Source organism: Emys orbicularis, chromosome 11, assembly GCF_028017835.1.
Source record: "Emys orbicularis isolate rEmyOrb1 chromosome 11, rEmyOrb1.hap1, whole genome shotgun sequence".
NCBI lineage: Eukaryota > Metazoa > Chordata > Testudines > Emydidae > Emys > Emys orbicularis.
In genome coordinates this window covers 12495036-12516239 of record NC_088693.1, presented here as the reverse complement: position 1 = coordinate 12516239, position 21204 = coordinate 12495036, and the positions used below count along the sequence as shown (strand labels likewise).

Genomic DNA, 21204 nt, shown 5'->3' with positions numbered 1-21204 from the left:
GACCAGTTGTGAAGCATGCTTCAGTGGGGGCTTGGGGGGAGGATGCAGGCTGGGGGAGGCAGTGTTTCCCAGTGGATAGAGCACTGAACTATATCTTGGGAGACCTGGATCTATTCCTGGCTCTGCTACTGGTTTGCTGGGTGCCTAGGGCAAGTCACTCCCCCTCTGTGTGCCTCAGTTTCCCCATCTGTAAAACAGGGGTAGTAATACATACCTCAGTTTGAGCTCTACTGATGAAAAGTGCTATATAAGAGCTAGTTGGTATTATTATTTATTATTATTAGGCTGGCATATGTCATGTAGAGTAGAGATGCCAGGCAGTTTTCTTCCTTGTTGGCAGCATCCTTTTTTATGGTGACTTGCGTGATCTTTCACATTTGCAAGATTGATAACACCCTGCCACAGCTCTCTGGCTAGCTGCATGCACTATGTTAGTGATCATGCTGGATGAAATGATGTGCCTACTATGGGTGATTATGGGACTACTGCAGGCAACTGCTCAACCAGCATGCATCAGTTGCTAGCTGCCGTTTTCTTGCTGTCTTTTCTTTGACAATGGTTCCATAACACCCTTTCTTTCCATTTGGGTTACAATACTGAGCATTGTTTACGAACTGAGCAAGCAAACACAGCTCATTGTTTTTCTTTACAATGCATTTATATTCAGGGATAGCACTCGGTCCAATCAGCAAAATTCCAATATGGATTTTAATTCACCCTCTTCCTCTCCAACCTCATGGTGGTTAAGCTCTGTCGTTCTTTCAGGCACATCTCCAATTATGGAAAAATACAATATAAGGAGTCTTTCCATTGGCTTTGATGAGCGTTTTTGTCTCAGGCCCTATGTAATTCCACCAAAAAATATTCTGTGCGTTGCCCACCTACGTAATCCTCACTGCAGGTTCAGGGGTGTTCTCCTGGACCATTATTGAAAGCTTTGATTTGTTGTTGCTGTTTTAGAGTCAGCTGGATTACACACATTTATGTCCAGATTTTCAGAGGTGCTGAGCACCCCCAGCCACACTGTTGTAATGCTCTAGTGCTATACAAAGCAGGACAGCTTTTTACAGCTCAGGAGCAGCAGAACATCAAGATGTGCAAAACCCCCACTTTATAACCGAATCTTTGGTGCAGCTGGATGCTTGGGTGAAGGAGCAGACATAGGTGTGGTTGGAGCAAAGGACCAGGAGGCAGGAACTTCTGAATTCTAATCCGGCCCTGACACTGACTCACTCTGTGGCCCTGAACAAATCACTTAAGCTTCTTTGCCTCAGCTTTCTTATTTTTAAAATGGAGACCACATTAATACTTGCCTACCTTACTGGGGTATTTGGAGTACTGGTCTTAGGAGGACTAACATATGCTTCTGAAGTATTTTGAAGATAATAGGCTAGAAACTGTTGCTATTTTTTTTTCATTCTTTAATGATGCTGGGTATGGAGCGGGTAGAGAGAGCATGGATGGATTCCAGAAGCTATTGCTCATCCATACAGCTCAGTTGTTAGCTCTGCAGTCATTTCAGAGGCTTCCTCACTCTGGTGTGCTCTGCCTAGAGACTCTGGGCCTGATACCTCTCCATCTACACCAGTGTAAATTAGGAGTAAATCTGTAGAATTATACCAGAGGGAGACTGGTCTAAGTGAGAGGAGAATCAGGCCCTTAGAGTCTGGCTTGGCAGAAAAGGAGGGGCATGTTAGTGAATTCTCTCACAGGAGTTTTGTTTATTTGCTGGACATGTGAACGCTCCCTGTCCATCAACCCCCCACCCCATTTGTTTTGGGGGCACCAGCTACATGTGGTGTTGTGCTATTGTGAAAGAGGCCAGAAGCTCCTGCTTTAGAGATGTGGGGTGAGATTTTCAAAAGTGCTCAGCATTAAACTAAGGCTACATCTACACTACAGGGGGGGGGTCGATTTAAGATACGCAAATTCAGCTACGCGAATAGCGTAGCTGAATTCGACGTATTGCAGCCGACTTACCCCGCTGTGAGGACGGCGGCAAAATCGACCTCCGCGGCTTCCCGTCGACGGCTCTTACTCCCACCTTCGCTGGTGGAGTAAGAGCGTCGATTCGGGGATCGATTGTCGCGTCCTGACGGGAAGCGATAAATCGATCCCCGAGAGGTCGATTTCTACCCGCCAATTCAGGCGGGTAGTGTAGACCAGGCCTAACACTCTCCCATTAAAGTCAATGATAAAACTCCTGTTTACTTCAGTGGGAGTAGTGTTAGATCAATTCAGAGCACTTCTGAAAATCCCACCCACGGCAACTCTTGACCCTTTGACCATGAAAATGTTCCTGGAGTCAGCAACGTCTGGGGAAACTTGTGGTTGGTTAATGCCTTACATTAGTAGACATGTTTTCATATATGTAGCTTCCAAATTAATTGTGATGGTCTGAGGATGTGCTGTTCACATCTGGATTATCTCACTCAGGGCCAGGAGTTGACTCAAAGTGGGTGAACTGTTTTTATGAGCTTCTGCCATCTTAGGCCAAAGACCATAAAAGAATAACATTTCTTGTGAGATTTTGGCACCATCCAACTCTTAACTGAAAAACAGTCGCCATCTATTTTTGGTTTGATTTGGAACCAAAATTATAGGTCTGGCTTTAGAACCGTGGGTTCGAATGTGAACAGCAATCCTCAATTCAAAGATGAGATGAGATGTTTTGGCTGGCCTCTAACAATGAAACTTTTGGGGGGAGTAATGTCAGATGGTCATTGAAGGCATGTTGAATGGGCTTGTGTGAGTGGGTGTGCCGATGCAACAGCGCCCCCTTTGTCCAGATGGAGCACTGCACCAGAGTTCACTCAATCTGGCGGGACAGTCAGTCATCTCCTCTTGCCTGAGTCTCTGTGGTAGTCCCATTTGGTCAATGGAGGGTGTTAGCCTCAGGCCTGCTGGGGTGTGTGGGTTTCCCCCTTATAATTGGTGGGATCAGCTGGAAACCCCTTCCGTTCTTATGTCTCCCAAGGATCGGTTAGGGACCAGGCCTGACAATTCCACTGGGTTCCAGCTCAGGGCCCTTAAACTAGGCAGGCAGAATCAGGCCTCAGCAACTCCTCGCACTGTGCCCTGAGCTCCTTCCTACCTCCCTTGGTTTCAGTAGCGCTTTTCCAGCCTGTAGATGTGATTGTCCCTTCTCTGGGCAGCTTTTCAGTAGCCTGCAGGCTGGAATTTCCTTCTTCAGCCTGCTTGCCCCTCTGGCAGCCACCCCACCTCTCTGTACTCCAGATCTTTTATTCTCCCAGCTGCTGTGAGGCTGCCAATCAGGGTTGGCTGGCAGTTCCTGCATTAGCCCCTGGGTTGCCAGGCCAGAATAGGGTATATACACCCCATGACAGGTTGGTTCTCATGCCCATTTAACGTTGGTGTAACTCCATTGACATCAATATCCTTAGACCAGATTTAAGATTTGTCTGTAGGGAGACACTTTGGAAAATTAATCCAAATTAACTAAAGATGTGAATTTAAAGTGGATTAGTTAAACCGCATTAAACCCCTGTGTGGAGGCACTTATTCAGAATTAAAGTGGCCTTAATTCAATTTAGCTTAAAGTAAAGTATCCTGTGTTGCCAACTTTGGCATGCTGATGCAGCGAAAACCACGCTGGCTAAGGATGAATGCTTGGCTCTGGGGATGAATATTTTCACTCTGAAGGCTGTCCTGTGTCGTTTGGTCAAAGCCCATTCTTCTGAATGCTGTGCTCACCTGCTGCAGTCGACAAGGCACCAGGGTATAGGGATGGCTTATTGCCACGATGATATGGGATACTCAGTGCTTTCTACTTTCCCCCTGCAATTTGAGCACTGCCTCGAGCGTACATGCTCAGTCATCTTCACTGCCATTGTCTCACATTTCTGGCAGGCTGGGGAAGGGATTTAAATCAGATCTGCAAGATCTTGTTGCGGTACAGATAAGATACGATTAAATTAATTGTATCCAGTGAAATGCAGTGCAAATGAAAAATAATTGGGAGGGTGAAGGGGGAATAAGAGGAAGGGGAACTAAGTGTGCAGTGAGAAGTTGGAAAGTGTTGCAGTCCTTTAATTAAATCAGTCTAAAGCTGTTGCTGTCTTCTTTCCTATTGTGCGCACATTCCTGTTAGATCGGACTATCTTTATATCATAACATTCTCCACACACAGACGCCTTTTGGGTTTAGCCAGGTCTTCGCCTTTATGAGGTGTCCTAAGCAGCTGTGGGGTTGGGAAGAGATTTAAGAGGAATTGAGAAATGAGTGGTTTGGCTGGAATGCCTGCTTCAGGGTTGTTCTTTCTCCTCTGTCTATTAATTTGTTTTCCTCTGGATCGCCATTGTACCCTGATTGCTGCCATAGAAGTGGATTGCATTGCCATGTTTGCTTTGCAGAGCAGAGGTTGTTTGCTTATTAGGGAGTTAGGTCTTTTTGGTTGGTTGTTTTTAGACACATGTAAAAACTCCCGAGCTCTCTGCCTGCCTGCACCCAAAAAACTGCAGCCAGGTTGTGAAACCCTGGGAGCACAACTGTTTTGCCCCATTCCTAGCTTCCCAAAAGCAGTAGAGTTCCCACTCTGCAGGCTCTCTGAATACTGAGTTGCAGATGGTTTCTGGAGCAGGATTTAGAGATTGCAGCTGATGTGGGGTGGCCCGTTTCTTTCAGCGCTTACTGTGCTGAGCTGGGTATGAACTCTGAATCCCCCCAAACTCTGATCGTGTGTGTAAGTCAGTAAGTAAGTAAGTAAGCTCCTGAGCTAGTCCAAGCTCTGGTGCTTTTGCAGTGTTAATGTGTGCCTTCTTTTGGGTTACATCCCAAGATCCAGGATTTGGCCTCTAAGAATATGAACAAAAACCCAGCATCACTCACCTGAAGATTTGAATTGTCACAGGGATGGTATTAAAAAAAACAGGACCTAGGAAACTATCATCTTTATGCAGCTGGCATGTACAATTTCTTGACATGTACAATTTAAAGGTTAGAGGAGCATGCTGTGATGATGAATATATGCCATTTATTTCTATTTCCATGGTCTGTTTCTTATTTTGCTGCTGTCCAGAGCCCATATCACTGGATCAGTCAGGTTCATGTCAACAAGTGAATATCGTAAATTTCCATAAAACTGTGGGTTGGGGGGAAACGAACACACCCAATGCTAAATCAGCATTTATTCCCTGCCCTGATGTGCACTAGCCTGGGGCTCTGGTGAAGTGCCAAGACGAGCAGATCTCAAAGGTGAGAGGGTCCTCAGCTGATAGAATCTGACTTCCAGCCCCCCAGGTATTTTACTCAGAGCCAGCAATAGGAGCCTCTTGCTGAGCCACAGATAAGTCAGGGCTTTGAAGAGCACAAACACCTTGAGTTGCCCCTATAAGTGAATAGGAACCCTGAGCCAAAGGCTTGATCATAAGCGATCACACCATGCCATCCCCTCCACAGGTAGCAGGCCCCTCTGAGCTGTTGTTTATATCCTCTTTCTTTTCTTCATCCTTCCTGTGCTCCATCATGCATTTTAAATCAGAAGGCAAATGTGTACATAGGAACATAAGAATCGCCATACTGAGTCAGACCAAAAGTCCATCTAGCCCAATAGCCTGTCTTCTGACAGTGACCAATGCCAGGTGCCCCAGAGGGAATGAACAGAACAGGTAGTCATCAAGTGATCATCTCCTGTCACCCATTCCCAGCTTCTGGCAAACAGAGGCTATGGACACCATCCCTGCCCATCCTGGCTAATAGCCATTGATGGACCTATCCTCCATGAACTTATCTAGTTCTTTTTTTTTTAACCCCAGCATAGCTAGAAACCGCACTGGATGATTTGTTCCCTTCTGTATGTAGCGTACCCAAGGTAGATGACATTGCACACAATACAATCACCACTATAAAGTGCACTACTATATGGATATGTACATAGCAGTGTGAAAAATACCTGAAGTTCAATTAAACGAGCTTATGCTTGGTCCCTAGAGACTGAACATTGTATACCTGCATACATGACTGGCAAGTAAGGAATCTGAATTCTCAGTGGGTTGTGTTAAAATAGAATCTTCGGCCTCTTAAAAGAATCTTTTAAGCTATGTTAAGCCAAATGGTGCCCTGAATATAAAGCTGTCATCAAAGGCCTTTAATTGTTCTCCTGGGTTATTTTACAAGTTAATAATGAATCAGTAAAAGTCTTACTCTCTAGCCTCACTTACTTTAACTTCATTGGTTTTTTTCCTCCCCTCCCAAGCCCCCGTGCATTCACTGTTTTTTTCCACTTAATTAACCTAGCACTAAAAGAAAGACTGTTTAGCCTGCAGAATGTTAGCTAATTGGGTTTGAAGTTGTTAAACTGTGAAAATCTCCTACCCCAGCAAAAGAGGTTGAGAGCTAAAACTGCAGTGCTTACACACACGTGATGTGTTTGTGAGACACAATCAATTGGGCTGAAGACATTAACTCCAATCAGAGCCTAGTGCTGGAGCCAAGAGCAGAGTGACATGGTAGAATTGGCACAGGGGCTGAAGGGCATTCAAATCCCAACTCTGCCACTGACTCACCCTGGGACTGGAAAACCGAGATAATAGTTACTCACCTGCCTCACATTGGTGCTGTAGGGATGAATTAGTTCATATCTGTGTGGTGCTTTAAGTGCAATATCACTAATAAGGATGCTTATCAATTTGGAAAACTGCTTAGGTGTCACGAATGTCACGTACTGTAAGCATGTTAGACACCAGGGTGGAAGTTCTCAACCAAGAGTCCACAGTGTTTCCTAGACATCATGCTAATCTGTGACATCAGCTGATCCAGAGCCCTGAGCCGTCTGGTTTATCATGCTCAGAGCTCTGGTTCGTTGCTTGCAATATAGCCATTTAAGGCTTTGTTTTGTCTTTCTAATATCACTTACATGATGCAGCAGCTAGTGTGCTGTGGATTCAAACAGTCCTAAGTGATAAAGCAATCCTAGCCCTATTATGCAGGAGCCAAAACTTAACTGCTAAGCCCATGTTTTCAAAAGTGGCCTCTGACTTTGGGTGCCTCAACTTTTGACTTTTTTCAGGAGTGCTGAGCAACCACAATTCCTGCTCGGAACTGTAGGTGCTTGGCACCTCAGAAAATCAGGCTCTTTGGGAAGTGTTTCTAGTTGAGCATCCAGAATTGGAGGCTATCAAATTGAGAAGCTGCATTGGAATGCTTGGGTTTGGGTGACTTGTCCAGAGGGATTTACTTGTGCTAGTCCTGGGAACAGAACTCTGCAATTCCTGGCTCCTCATTCTGTCCTCAGGCCACTTAAGCACACCCCTTTCATTTCTATTTCTCCATTTCTGCTTCCAGTTACAAGTTATTTCCACACTGTGTCCCATCCTTTGGATTCCGCCATCTCTTGTCCCTCACGGATAAAGTGGACCGTTTCAATGAAGAAGTTCAGAAACAGAAGGTTTCCCGGAACAGAGATGCTCCAGAAGGTGGCTTTGATGCAATCCTGCAGGCTGCTGTGTGCAAGGTGAGTTACTAGTTGCTTATGCTGCTTGTGTTTTAAAGCACAACAAAAAGGAGGTCTAGGAGCTTTCCTCAACTCTATTCTTGCAATAGAAAAAAGACCTCCAGCATGTGGTGATTTTTTGAAAATCACCATTAACTTTTGCAGAGAGCACATAACAAAGATACAGTGGAAAGGGGAGGTTGGTTTTTTATTATTATTTTATAGATCTTTATGTATGGAAAACAACCGTCAGTATCTTGCATAGTTCAAAGGGATAAATAATGTGAGTTCTTGCAGATGTGAATTTAGAGCTGTAAGAGTTGATTCCATTGTCAGTTCTGTGGGTGCCCTTATTGAGTACCTTGGAAGAAATCTGCATTCTGTATGCTTGAGTGAACTGATGGAATTCTTTAAAGTGCCAACAATATATAACTGTGCGTAACACACCTGCTGAGTGTGTGTGAATCATATCTTCTTATAATGGCTGGCCTACATTGAGGGTAACAGCCAATTAGTGTTATTAGCTAATGGCATAACTCCTTTAACTCAAGCTGTTAAAATCCTGTGCTTTTGATGCTTAAAGTTCTGAACAATGCAGTGTATTAATTATATCAATAGTGTATTATTTGCTGTGCTCCAACAACACTTTCAACACTGTACAAAATGTAGAGGGAGACACAACAACTGCTCCAAGGAACTTGAAATCTAGGGGCATGTCTATGCTGCAATAACAAGGCCTGATTGCAGCTTAAGTAGACATACCCGGGGTAGCTCTAATCTAGCTCATGTTTCATCGCAGGCTAGTCCCAGTAATTACCCACGGTTCTGGGCAGGCTTGTGGAGCCAACAATGAAGTATGTTACTGCAGCTTCACTGCTCTGGTACCTGAGTTAGCTAGATTCAAGCTAGGTTGCATATGTCTATTTGAGCTGCAGTCACACCTAGTGGCTGCAGAATAGACAGACTGTTTGTTAGTAGGGTTACCATATTCAAACATTTAAAAAAGAGGACACTCCACGGGGCCCCGCCCCCATTCCAACCCCTTCCCCAAAGTCCCTGCCCCAACTCTGCCCCCTCCTCTGAGCACCCCGCATTCCCCCTCCTCCCTCCCGCTCTGATCTTGGTTGGGGGTTGCTAAGTGCTTCCCTGCTCCCCACTTGCCCTGCAGCCCCTGCACCCCCCCGCCCCTGCAGCCTCTGTGCCCCCCGCCTGCCCTGCAGCCTCTATGCCCCTGCCTGCCCTGCTCCTCCTCGCCCTGCAGCCTCTGCGCCCCCCGCCTGCCCTGCCCCTGCGCCCCCCTGCCCCTGCCTGCCCTGCTCCTCCTCGCCCTGCAGCCTCTGCGCCCCCCGCCTGCCCTGCCCCTGCGCCCCCCTGCCCCTGCCTGCCCTGCAGCCTCTGCGCCCCCCGCCGCCTCTATGCCCCTGCCTGCCCTGCTCCTCCTCGCCCTGCAGCCTCTGCGCCCCCTGCCGCCTCTATGCCCCTGCCTGCCCTGCTCCTCCTCGCCCTGCAGCCTCTGCGCCCCCCCGCCGCCTCTATGCCCCTGCCTGCCCTGCTCCTCCTCGCCCTGCAGCCTCTGCACCCCCCCCCCCGCCTGCCCTGCTCCCCCGCTCCCCCGGCAGCCTCTGCCTGGCGGCGGCTTCAGACGCTCAGCGGCGACCGGGGCAGCGCGGGTCCCTGCAGCCCCGGCACACGCCGCACTCCCCGCCCCGCAGCCTCCTTCCTGCCTTGCAGGGTGACAGGGCCGCAGGAAGGGTCCCCCAGTGGCCGGGGGGTCCCCGCCCGCGAGGGAAGCCCGAGCCGCTGGCTGGACCCGGCCTCCCCGTGGTCCTGCGGGCTCGGCTGGGGCGCGCGGTCCGTCCAGCCTCCGGGGGCAGCAGCGGCCCCTTCGCCACCTTCTGCGGCTGCGCCCCCTCCTCCCCCCGCCCGAGCTCGCTACAATGTAGCCGGGCGGCTGGGCTGCGCTGCGGACCCTGCGGCTCGTGCTGGGGCCGGGCGGACCCTGACTTGTGCTGCCTCCCTATTTCCCCGGACATGTTCGGCTTTTTGGCAATTCCCCCCGGACGGGGATTTGAGTACCAAAAAGCCGGACATGTCCCGGGAAATCTGGACGTATGGTAACCCTACTTAGAGATGCAACAGCTGTAATAACCCAGGCCATGTGTGTTCTCCAGTTTTAGCAAATAGTCCGGAGACCCATTGCTTGCAGTGCTCATGAGACTGGTTCCTTTCTAATATTTTATTGTTGTTTTTAATTCTGTAACCCTGATTTCCTCTGAATATCACTACATCCCTGCCTCCACAGGGCACTAGTGTGTCATGTTAGTGGTAATGACACTTGCTGTGGGATCTCTGAGGTTTGGAACAAACTTCTGATGTGGAGAGTATGTAGCATGTTAGGTAATTGTGTTACATTTCTCTAGGAATTTGTTTACATAGATTTGTTTACATAAGAGCATACTATTGCTAACAGGTAGAGTTTTTTCCTTTAGTTCAAGCAGTGGAGGTGTGTGTTTTTGGTGCTTATGGCCTCAGTTTCACTTCCCACTGGTGACCCCAGGTGGGGTTTTGTTATGATTGTTTAAAACATGATAATATTTATTCCCCCGCCATATGGAAAGGATAGCGCTTTGCAGATCCTCCTGAGTAAGAGAAGGGGAACTACTGGCTGCTTCTGGAGGTGGGATGGAAGGGGCATGGCACTGACAACCCCTTCCACGCCAGCCAGGAGACCAGGTCAGCCAGGGAAGTCAATACACATTGCACCGTCTTAAATTGTGGTGTAAGTGGCCAAGTTCCCACTATGTGGCTGGGATTTCCAGGGCACCTCCACTGCTCACAGTGAAGGGACACAATACAGACAATATCGGCAGTCGGTATGGGTATCTTCATGTCTTATGCGGGCGTTTTGCTTGGCATCTGGTTCCTGCACTTCCCATGTTTCCCTTAACGTTGTCCCAGTTACATGGGCAAGATTTGCAAAAGTGACTAGAGATTTTAGGTGCCTTGATTTTTGGGTGCCCAACTTGAAACAGTCTGAATTTTCCTGAAGGTCATTTCTGAAAATCAGACCCCTTTTTAAGGTGTCTCACGTTGGACACCCAAATTTGGAGGCAATGCTAGGCTTTTTGAATATCTAAATTGTCTAAATATTTGAGTGTATTCAATACTTAGTACACTGCTGCTTTTCTGAGTTAGCTGTCTGAGAAGTTCTGTATCCCTGATCTTTTGGCCTGTCTCTTTTTTTTTTTTTTAGATCCTAGAGTGGGAAAGATTTGTACAATTAATACAAACTAATAACCGTACCAACATTTGGCTCCTTTTTGAAAGATATAATGGTAAAAATCAACACTGATGGGCTAAATGTCTTAGGCAATGAAAAAGCCAGGCACAAAGAGCTTTTATACTGAGGCTAAACTGGCGAGACAGGAATATTAACCAGTCTTCTGTAATTACATTTTCCACTTGCAGCTTTTTGGCTTCCTGCTGTGTTTAATTTTAAAAGTACAAATATTGTCAATACCTAAGAAGTTTGTGAATCCTATGTCCGATGAAGTGAGCTGCAGAAAATAAGTGATTAGTCCAGATTGCTTGGTTATAAAATATCCTTTGGAAATTTTCACTTGAGCAGTACAAAGTGCAAATCACTTAGAAACAAACCCCCAACTCATTGCTTTCCATTCCTCCTCCAATTCATGCCTATACATTTGGCACATAATCTGAAAATCCCACTCTAGGTATCTAACTTTTAGGGCAATATTTTCAGAAGTGCCTAAGTGACTTAGGAGCACAAGTCCCATTGAGAGCCACTGGGATGTGTGCTCCTAAATCATATAGGTGCTTCTAAAAATCCTACATTACAATAATAAAATGGCCTGTTTTTCGACACGTGTTCACGGGGGCTTAGAGTGCCCACTGCATCTGAAAATCAGGCCCCTTTTATTTGGGTGCCTAAATAGGACAGTACTTGGTTCTGCTAGAAGAAAAAAAAAAAATGGGGGGGGGGGAGGTATAACTCAGTGGTTTGAGCATTGGCCTGCTAAACTCAGGGTTGTGAGCTCAATCCTTGAGGGGGCCATTTAGGGATCTGCAGCAAAAATCAGTACTTGGTCCTGCTAGTGAAGGCAGGGGGCTGGACTCAATGACCTTTCGGGGTCCCTTCCAGTTCTATGAGATAGGTATATCTCCATATATTATTATATTATTATTATTAATGTTATTTACTCATGGAGTTATGGGCCTGATGCAAAACCCATTGAAACCAGTGGAAAAACTCCTATTGACATCACTTGGCTTGGGATCAGACCCTGTATCCCTATCTTTCATAAGGACACCTTCTGTCTTGCGGATATAGATTTTTTTTTTTTAAAAGGTAGCGGGGGGGGAGGGAGGGACCACAAATAGAGCTCCAAGTTTTTGTTCAAAGTTTTAGCTGGGTAGAAATAAACTAAAGCCTGGTTGGATGTTTTTATGATCATAAACGGAGCAGTGTGTTCTGCATTTCATGATGGAAATTAACTACCGAAGAATGACTGGCTGCATATTTCAGCACTTTTATGATGTAGCTGCTTATGGCTGTGTGAAATGCTGGTTTCCTCGGAACTGGTTACATACACTTGGTTGGCTGGCCTTGTGCAGGTTTCACATGTCCTCCCTGGTTCCTAGTAATTCCACCCAATGTATTGGCAGCCCTGCCGCAATTTGTTTTTCCACTCCATCCCCCTCCTATGCATTCCCCACCCTGAAAGTCTCCTCTTCTGCTCCACACATGCCCTTGCCACCATTAACTTAGTCAAAGGTTAGTGCCAAAATAAACATATTAAATATATATATGCAATGCTTAAACTTCCCCTGACCTTCCTCTACTTTGGGGAGTATTTGATGGCTTCCTTCCTCAAACCTTGGGTCTAGCCCTGCCTGTCCATACCACAAGTCATATATTAAAAAGAGACGCTTTAGTTTCATTCCCGGAATAATTGGGAAGCACGTGGCTACTAAAGCCAGATCTGGTAGGTAGCTACAAGAGTTGCACCTTTCCCAGATGTCTTCTCTATCCAGTGAATGGTGAGCCAAACCACCAACAAAGATTCTAGTTAATAGGAATTTTCATGAAAAACTTACAATCCATAGTGGGCGTCTTTCCCTTTCCAGTTACCATCCATTTTCTTGCTACAAATAATGTGCATGTCTAATTTTGGTGCCCAATTTGAGACATCTGGGACCTACTCCTCAAAGGTGCTGAATGCGTGCAGTTCCCATTGATTTGCACTGAAGTTGTGGGGGTTCCGCTTCCGAGTATTGGGCCTAGAGCAGTGGCTCTCAAAATTTTTTTACTGGTGCCCCCTTTCACATAGCAAGTCTCTGAGTGCGACCCCCCCTTATAAAGTAAAAACACTTTTTTATATATTTAACATCATTATAAATGCTGGCGGCAAAGCAGGGTTTGGGGTGGAGGTTGAGAGCTCGCGACCCCCCCCATGTAATAACCTCACGACCCCCTGAGGGGTCTCGACCCTCAGTTTGAGAACCCCTGGCCTAGAGTGTTAAAACTGGTGGATGCTCTTGAAAATTTAGACCCAGATCTTGAGTAGTTCTGGGCACCTTCAACTGCCACTGAAATTGGTGGGAGCCAGAAGGTGTTTAATACTGCTCAGGATTTGGCCCTTTGTGGATGCTACACACCAGGCTGAAGATGGTATCCTTTTGAAGGAAGAGCTGGCAGGAGAAGGATCGGTGAGTTGGTGGGGTAGGTGATAGCAGCCAGGGAAGGGAAATCAATGCCAAACTTTAGTGTTGTCTAGAGGGCACTTGTTCAGAGCCCTGCTTTTTGCAAATACAAAAATGAGTGAGCCTGAAAATTAACCCAGCCTCCTACCCTTTCAGGTGATAGATTTTTCACAAAGGCAACTGGTAAATGGTTAAATATCAACATTTGTTTTTTTTCTTCAAACAAAACCTTGGGCCAGTTTTCTTCTTCTAGGGGACTCTGCTTATTATTAATTGGACCAGAAATCTCCCATCTGATTTGTCTGGCTTAATACAAAATCTCTTTTCCTTTTTAAAGAAAAGTCATTTTTTAAAGTTTCCGTGTATTTGGCTTAAGCACAAGAATAAGGGAAAATATGTTAAAAGATAGTCGGCTCTTGATTTAAAGGTGGTCTCAATAGTCCAATGAATAGAAGCAGCATCCTTTTGAATGGCCTCAGAACCACTTTTTAAATGCAGCCCGGTCTGTCTATGCACACACGTTTCACAGCTAATGAAACTCTAGCTTAATCCTTCTAACCTCATTGGGGTTGTTTTGGACTCAGTCCTACAAACTATGTCAGCTTTTGTCCTCCCAAAGGGATAGAGAAGGGAGGTATCGCAAAGTGCTTGCATATCCAATGCTTGATATGGTTTAACATTAAAGTGGTTTTTTTCACTCCAGTACGTGAGGAGTTGCATGTTGCTGAGAAATTTTTTGCCATTTGTCCAAGAGATCAGGTCTGTCAAATGCCTTGTGCTTGCCAGATCAAAAATGCACATTGCAAAATGAGCTGGAATGTAATGTGCCTGTGCTGGGACAATGGGGATGGGAGAGAGAATGAGTGAGACTGGTGTGTTAGCCACATGAATGGCAAGTATTTGTTCCTACAATCTTATATCCATTGTGTGGCTTTTTAGAAATGCCATTATGGAAACTTTGGGTTAGCAACCATGTCAAAAAGGAGAAATATAAACTGGGAAATCGTTTCTTTGATTGATTTGAATTGAAATATTTAAATTACCAGGAAGCTCACCAGAGTTAGATTGCGGTTTTCAGAAGTGCCTAAATCTCTCATGAAAACACATGTCCATGAAAGTCAAGGGAACTTCTGCTCCCAAACTACTCAGGTGCATTTGAAAATCCCAGCCTTGGACTCCACTGCACCAAAGGGAGAACCTAAGAGTGGAGGGCCCTATTCTGGGACTGTTCTGCCCCAACATGTGTATCTAGGGCTTGTTAGTGCAATCATCTGGGCTTTGAATTGCACCTACATGTAACCTGGGGTCCATGCAATCCTGGAGCATTGGTGGAATGTGCTGTAACATTATGGATTAACAACCAGCAACAGTGAATTTTGAAAATGCCATCCTGGCCTTACAGGTGCCCCAAAAAGGTGCCCCAAAAAGGGGATCTAAACATTGATTGTGCTTTTTAAAGCACAGCGGTGCTTTTGTGGGTGGTGCAGAGCTGGAGTGCCTTAGGAGAGGACTGGGAAGCATTTTACATCATGAAGGAAGGATGTCTCATGGAGCTCCAAAGGATGGGAGCGTGTAGGGTAGAGCACTTCCCCACCCAGTGCCCTGCCTCCATGTGGGAGTGCAGAGGGAGCAGTCCCTGTGCTCTCCTGAGCACAGACTGTAATTGTGCCTGGACGTTATGCATAAGAAGCAAGGGATACTCCTGGCACTGTTCCCCAGCCCATACTGCAGGCTCCAGCTGGGCCAGTCAGCGTATGGGCCTGAGTGAGCATTCTCTCCAGAAGTTAGCTAGCTAGGAGGATTTCTCTGTTGAAGGGTGTGCCTTCATTGCAGAGTGATTGTGCATGATTGACCTCTGGGGATAAGCCCAGCCTGGTAGTGAGCAGGCTCACTGCACAGCCCCACTCAAGTTATTGTGTCTTCACTAGTGCTGCACTCTCCCCTGTGTGTCACTAGGGCTTCTGGGGGCCTATCCCATGGTCCTTTGTGCAACAGTAAGCTGAGCTGCTTTATGATTCTTTCCCTGTGAATTGTGGGAGAACATGTCTGTCCTTTTGGGCACATGGGGGAATTGTGGGAAGGCACTGGAGGACTATCAGTGCTTGGTGGTTTAGCCCAGACCCCTGTCCTCACTGCAAAGTGGGCAGGTTATCCGCCCAAGTGAAAGCATCACTTGGGTTTTAGCCCACAGCCCCAGATGAGCCAGCTAACCTGGGTGTAAAGCACCACCAAACTTGGGTGGGAGGGTTTTGTGTGCAGACAGGAGGAGTTACTTCATAGAACTTCATAGAATGTCAGGGTTGGAAGGGACCTCAGGAGGTCATCTAGTCCAACCCCCTGCTCAAAGCAGGACCAATCCCCAGACAGATTTTTGTCCCAGATCCCTAAATGGCCCCCTCAAGGATTGAACTCACAACCCTGGGTTTAGCAGGCCAAGGCTCAAACCACTGAGCTATCCCTGCCCCCAGTGTGATGGCCTGGGTTCAAGAGAATCCCCAGACAGCTGCCACATCCTAGCCTCCATCTAATGGCTGCTGGAACCAGGTGGGCTGAGAAAGCTACTAGAGCTATACCCCAGCCAAGCCACCACCCACAGGAGCTGTGATTGGAGGATCACCCAGCTCCACCGATTGGTCCAACTACGCTATTTAAGCCAGGAGGAGGAATAGGAAGTTTTGAGTAACAAGGTGGTTTCCTGCTGTGCTCCATTGGACCATGCTTGTGTCCGCCTCTTGCACCCAGCCTGTTCCTGGTCTGCTTCTGGCTCCTGCCTTACCCCATCTTCACTCCTGTTTCCACCGTGCTTCTGCACCATGCTTAATCCTTGCCTCTCTTCCTGCCCTTATGCCTCGACTCCAGTCTTCAGCGAGCAGTCCTGGCTCCAACCTTGGCCTCTGATTTCTGTCCCTGAGTTTGGCTTGACCTTTGTCTCTGGCATTTGGCATCTGACCTTGGCTCTGACCCTCCGCTTTGATTCCTGATTCTGATCTGGTTTGACCCCTGGCTCTGGTAACTGGCAGTTGACTCTGGTGCTGAGCCTTGGCTTTATTCCCCAACCTGGCTGCCTGCACTGCCCACTAGACCAGACTCCTGGTCTAACTACTAGGCCAGACCGCCTACATCCTGGTCCATAACAGTTAGGGATAAATAAGGCTCTGATTTTAGCAGGGACATTTTTAGTTAATTTCATAGCACAGGTGCAGGAAGAAAAGGATCAGTCATGGAAAGGTCACCAAATAATGTAGTTTCCACTACATCTACAGACACAACAGGCGAGGTCTGGGATTGGGTTTGCCAGGGGACTGGAGAGCAAGCCTGTACCACACTCACCCCATAATGACCGCTTCTGTCCCAGGGGCTGGACCGGGCTCCCCACCCCAGACATTGCGACCTGGCACACAGGATCACAACGCCACTTGGCTTGGGGGCCTAATCAAATGTGTTTTTACAGCCACTGCCAAGATTTCATGAATGTTGCTCAAATTCATGATTTCTCTGACCACCATGACCTCTGTGACAAAGTTGTAGCCCCAAGATAACACCAAGTAAGAGCCCAGATTAAGTCTGAAGTGAAAACCTACGCTCTGTGTGTGTGTGTGTGTGTGTGTGTGTGTGTGTGTGTGTGTGCGCGCGCGCGCGCGCTACATACCTTCGTGGGCAGAGACCTCATCTAGTGTATTGCACCTCAGTATAGCTTTTTATGACCAGTATTTAATGAAAATGCCATAGCTCTCACTATCACTCCATGCTGTTTGCAGCAGCATGGCAATTCCATGTTGCTCAGGAAACAAGGTCAGATTTACTGTGTTTGGAGGAATTTGGCAGGTCTCCTTTGACTATAAAAGCAGCTGAAACACTTATTCTTGGAGCACAGAGAGGGTCTGGTGGACAGTTCACTTATGTACATACCTCCTCATGCCTTTTTAAATAACCTTACTTGAAAGAAATGTTGGAAAATGGCACCTGAGTTTTATCCCTGGTCAGGAGTCGGCGGACAGGCCTGCAGTATCCTTTTAATTAGTGATAACAGAGACTCCTCTGTTGTATGGGAGTGAGGATGGGACAATACACAGCACAACCTGAGAAGCACTTGGCTCAGAAGAGGAGACTGATGACTCTCTCCTGGTTTTGTTTCCACCCAGGAAAAGATTGGCTGGCGGAAAGAGGCCTCTCACTTGCTGGTCTTCACGACGGATGATGTGCCACACATAGCACTGGATGGGAAGTTAGGTGGGCTGGTCCAGCCACATGATGGTCAGTGTCACCTGAATGAGGCGAATGAATACAGTGCGTCCAACCAGCTGGTGAGAATAAACCACAGTGTCTCCTGTGTGCTGGGGTTCCCTTTTATTGGCGCTTCGGAACCTTTGACTGTCAGCGAATTCCTTGCATTTATTTATTTGGTTTCAAAATACCCCTATTAAAAGAGCTGTTCTTGCAGGTTGTAGGACCCTTTGACATATGTCAACAACTTTCACTCCCTACCACGCTGGGGGCTTCATTTGAGCCGGCAGTCTACGGGTGAAAGACTCCTCTTGCACTGCCAAGTCCCTGAGCCATCCAGTCCCCTCCTTGTTTCCTGTAGCATCCAAAAATGGCTAAACAGACTTTCAAGCTTGCAGACCCCTCAGGGTTAGTTGCACACAGGAAAGGTGTATTTGACACCCCAAATCATGGCAAGATTCGTCCAGAGAGTGTAAAGAAAACGTAAAATGTTGTACTCCTCTTCTAATATATGCGCAATAGATTGTCTGTCATCTCTTCAGTGCAGGGACTGTGTGTACAGTATCTAGCACAATGTGGCCCTGTTCCTGACTGGGGCTTCTGGGTCTGATAGTTATATAAATATTAAATGATAATAGACAAACTAACCTTTCTTTTTTCAGGTTTCAGAGTAGCAGCCGTGTTAGTCTGTATCCGCAAAAATAACAGGAGTACTTGTGGCACCTTAGAGACTAACAAATTTATTAGAGCATAAGCTTTCGTGGGCTACAACCCACTTCTTCGGATGCATAAAGAGTGAACCATATATTGAGGAGATATATATACACACACATACAGAGAGCATAAACAGGTGGGAGTTGTCTTACCAACTCTGAGAGGCCAATTAAGTAAGAGAAAAAAAACTTTTGAAGTGATAATCAAGATGGTTCAGTACAGACAGTTTGATAAGAAGCAAGTGTGAAAATACTTACAAGGGGAGATAGATTCAATGTTTGTAATGGCTCAGCCATTCCCAATCCCTATTTAGCCCTGAGTTGATTGTGTCTAGTTTGCATATCAATTCCAGCTCAGCAGTCTCTCGTTGGAGTCTGTTTTTGAAGTTTTTCTGTTTTAAGATAGCCACCCGCAGGTCTGTCAAAGAATGGCCAGACAGGTTAAAGTGTTCTCCCACTGGTTTTTGAGTATTATGATTCCTGATGTCAGATTTGTGTCCATTAATTCTTTTGCGTAGAGACTGTCCGGTTTGGCCAATGTACATGGCAGAGGGGCATTGCTGGCACATGATGGCATATATCACATTGGTAGATGTGCAGGTGAACGAGCCACTGATGGTATAGCTGATGTGATTAGGCCCTATGATGGTGTCACTTGAATAGATATGTGGACACAGTTGGCATCGGGCTTTGTTACAAGGATAGGTTCCTGGGTCAGTGTTTTTGTTCAGTGATGTGTGGTTGCTGGTGAGTATTTGCTTTAGGTTGGGGGGTTGTCTGTAAGCGAGGACAGGTCTGTCTCCCAAGATCTGTGAGAGTAAAGGATCATCTTTCAGGATAGGTTGTAGATCTCTGATGATGCGCTGGAGAGGTTTTAGTTGGGGGCTGAAGGTGACAGCTAGTGGTGTTCTGTTATTTTCTTTGTTGGCCCTGTCTTGTAGGAGGTGACTTCTGGGTACTCGTCTGGCTCTGTCAATCTGTTTTTTCACTTCAGCAGGTGGGTATTGTAGTTTTAAGAATGCTTGATAGAGATCTTGTAGGTGCTTGTCTCTATCTGAGGGATTGGAGCAAATGCGGTTATATCTTAGAGCTTGGCTGTAGACAATGGATCGTGTGGTGTGTCCTGGATGGAAGCTGGAGGCATGTAGGTAAGTGTAGCGGTCAGTAGGTTTCCGGTACAGGGTGGTATTTATGTGACCATCGCTTATTAGCACAGTAGTGTCCAGGAAATGGACCGCTTGTGTAGATTGATCTAGGCTGAGGTTGATGGTGGGATGGAAATTATTGAAATCTTTGAAAACTTCAAAAACAGACTCCAACGAGAGACTGCTGAGCTGGAATTGATATGCAAACTAGACACAATCAACTCAGGGCTAAATAGGGATTGGGAATGGCTGAGCCATTACAAACATTGAATCTATCTCCCCTTGTAAGTATTTTCACACTTGCTTCTTATCAAACTGTCTGTACTGAACCATCTTGATTATCACTTCAAAAGTTTTTTTTCTCTTACTTAATTGGCCTCTCAGAGTTGGTAAGACAACTCCCACCTGTTTATGCTCTCTGTATGTGTGTGTATATATATCTCCTCAATATATGGTTCACTCTTTATGCATCCGAAGAAGTGGGTTGTAGCCCACGAAAGCTTATGCTCTAATAAATTTGTTAGTCTCTAAGGTGCCACAAGTACTCCTGTTATTTTTTCTTTTTTCAGAAATTACAAGTGAGTCAGCAGAGGAGACTGCAGGTTACTTCCTGGGTGAATGAGTCCTTGTCTGCTGTGTAATTATCAAGTTGTTCTGCAGATCTACACTTTATTCTGCTGCTTACAAACCCTAATTATTGTTGTGTTCCTGAATGTACATAGAAGGTTCCCCACCCTCATTATGCCAGGCTTTCCTGGCTGGCTGTCTCATGACAATAGGCTGGAGTCCTCAAAGCAAACTAATTTTTGTTTTGCCTGTTTGAATTTTAACAAATAAAATTACATTTCCGTTGGTCACTCCTACTTTCTATGTATTGGTGTGGCGTTATGTTGTGAAATTGGCAAAAAAGGAATCCATGGGCTTCCATGTTTTTCATCTCGGTGGCTCCAAATTGAACTTGATCAGTTTGCAAGTAAAAAGATGGTGGGTTTTTCCCCCCTAACTGCAAACTCAGCCTGGGATCTGAAATTCCAGCCAATCTCTTTCTGTCTTCTTCATTTAATCAACACAATGAAGATCCTGCAAATGGTCTGCTGATGGTGTGCAGGGCCAGATAGAATCCCTCTCACTCCCCCACATCTGCGTGGGCTTTGCAGGTCTAAAGTGAAGACTCTGATGTTAATCTGCTTATTTTCTTGTCATTACTCTAAGACACAAGGAGCAGACAATGGATTTCATCACTTTCAGGGCAAAATAATGTCAGATCTCTCTCTCTGCAGTAGATTTCCCATGACGACAACCCCAAATAATGGCCTCATCTCCCTTTCTCGAAGATAGCAACTAATTTAAATCCATGCACTCACTGATGGCAAAGTAGAGTGAGGAGTTCAGTGTTTCAGACGGGTTGTTTGCTGTAGCTGATTTTGTTGGCACTTGAATGTGATGGGTGTGTAAGAAATACATATACAGAGAGAAGATGTCACTTTTCTGGCTATAACTACACAATAAGGACGCTGCATAACAATAAAACATGCTGCGTTTCCATAGGGAATTTTGCTACTCTAGTTAGAATAAAAATTAAATTGCTCTTTGTTTCTGTGTCACAAATGAGTCTTTCCGATCTGTTTTCTTAGGATTATCCTTCCCTGGCACTTCTTGGGGAGAAACTGGCTGAAAACAACATTCACCTCATTTTTGCTGTGACAAAAGCTCATTATATCCTTTACAAGGTAAGCGCTGTTGAACCTCCCAGCAGGGAGATGGGTTTTATGTGATCAAGAATTTATTGCGGGGGAAAGAGACGTTAGTGCCACTTGGAATAGTCTCCCTTCCTACATGAATAGAATGAAGCAGGCTGGTGTGGGAAGAAAGGAGGAACAACTCTGAATTTAATTGTGTGAGTGAGAGAGCATCTGATGCATGCTGTGCTGGAAAGCATGGAAATTCT

General features: G+C 46.1%; 1 protein-coding gene across 1 annotated transcript in view; it reads left to right on the top strand.

The window, feature by feature from the left end:
• The window catches only part of ITGB5 (integrin subunit beta 5), a 102869-nt gene that overhangs the window by 28646 nt on the left and 53019 nt on the right, over positions 1-21204 (top strand). The window contains exons 5-7 of the mRNA XM_065413110.1: positions 7303-7471; positions 17317-17478; positions 20891-20986. Of these exons, the coding sequence (XP_065269182.1) occupies positions 7303-7471; positions 17317-17478; positions 20891-20986 (427 nt within the window). The remainder of the gene's footprint in view (positions 1-7302; positions 7472-17316; positions 17479-20890; positions 20987-21204) is intronic.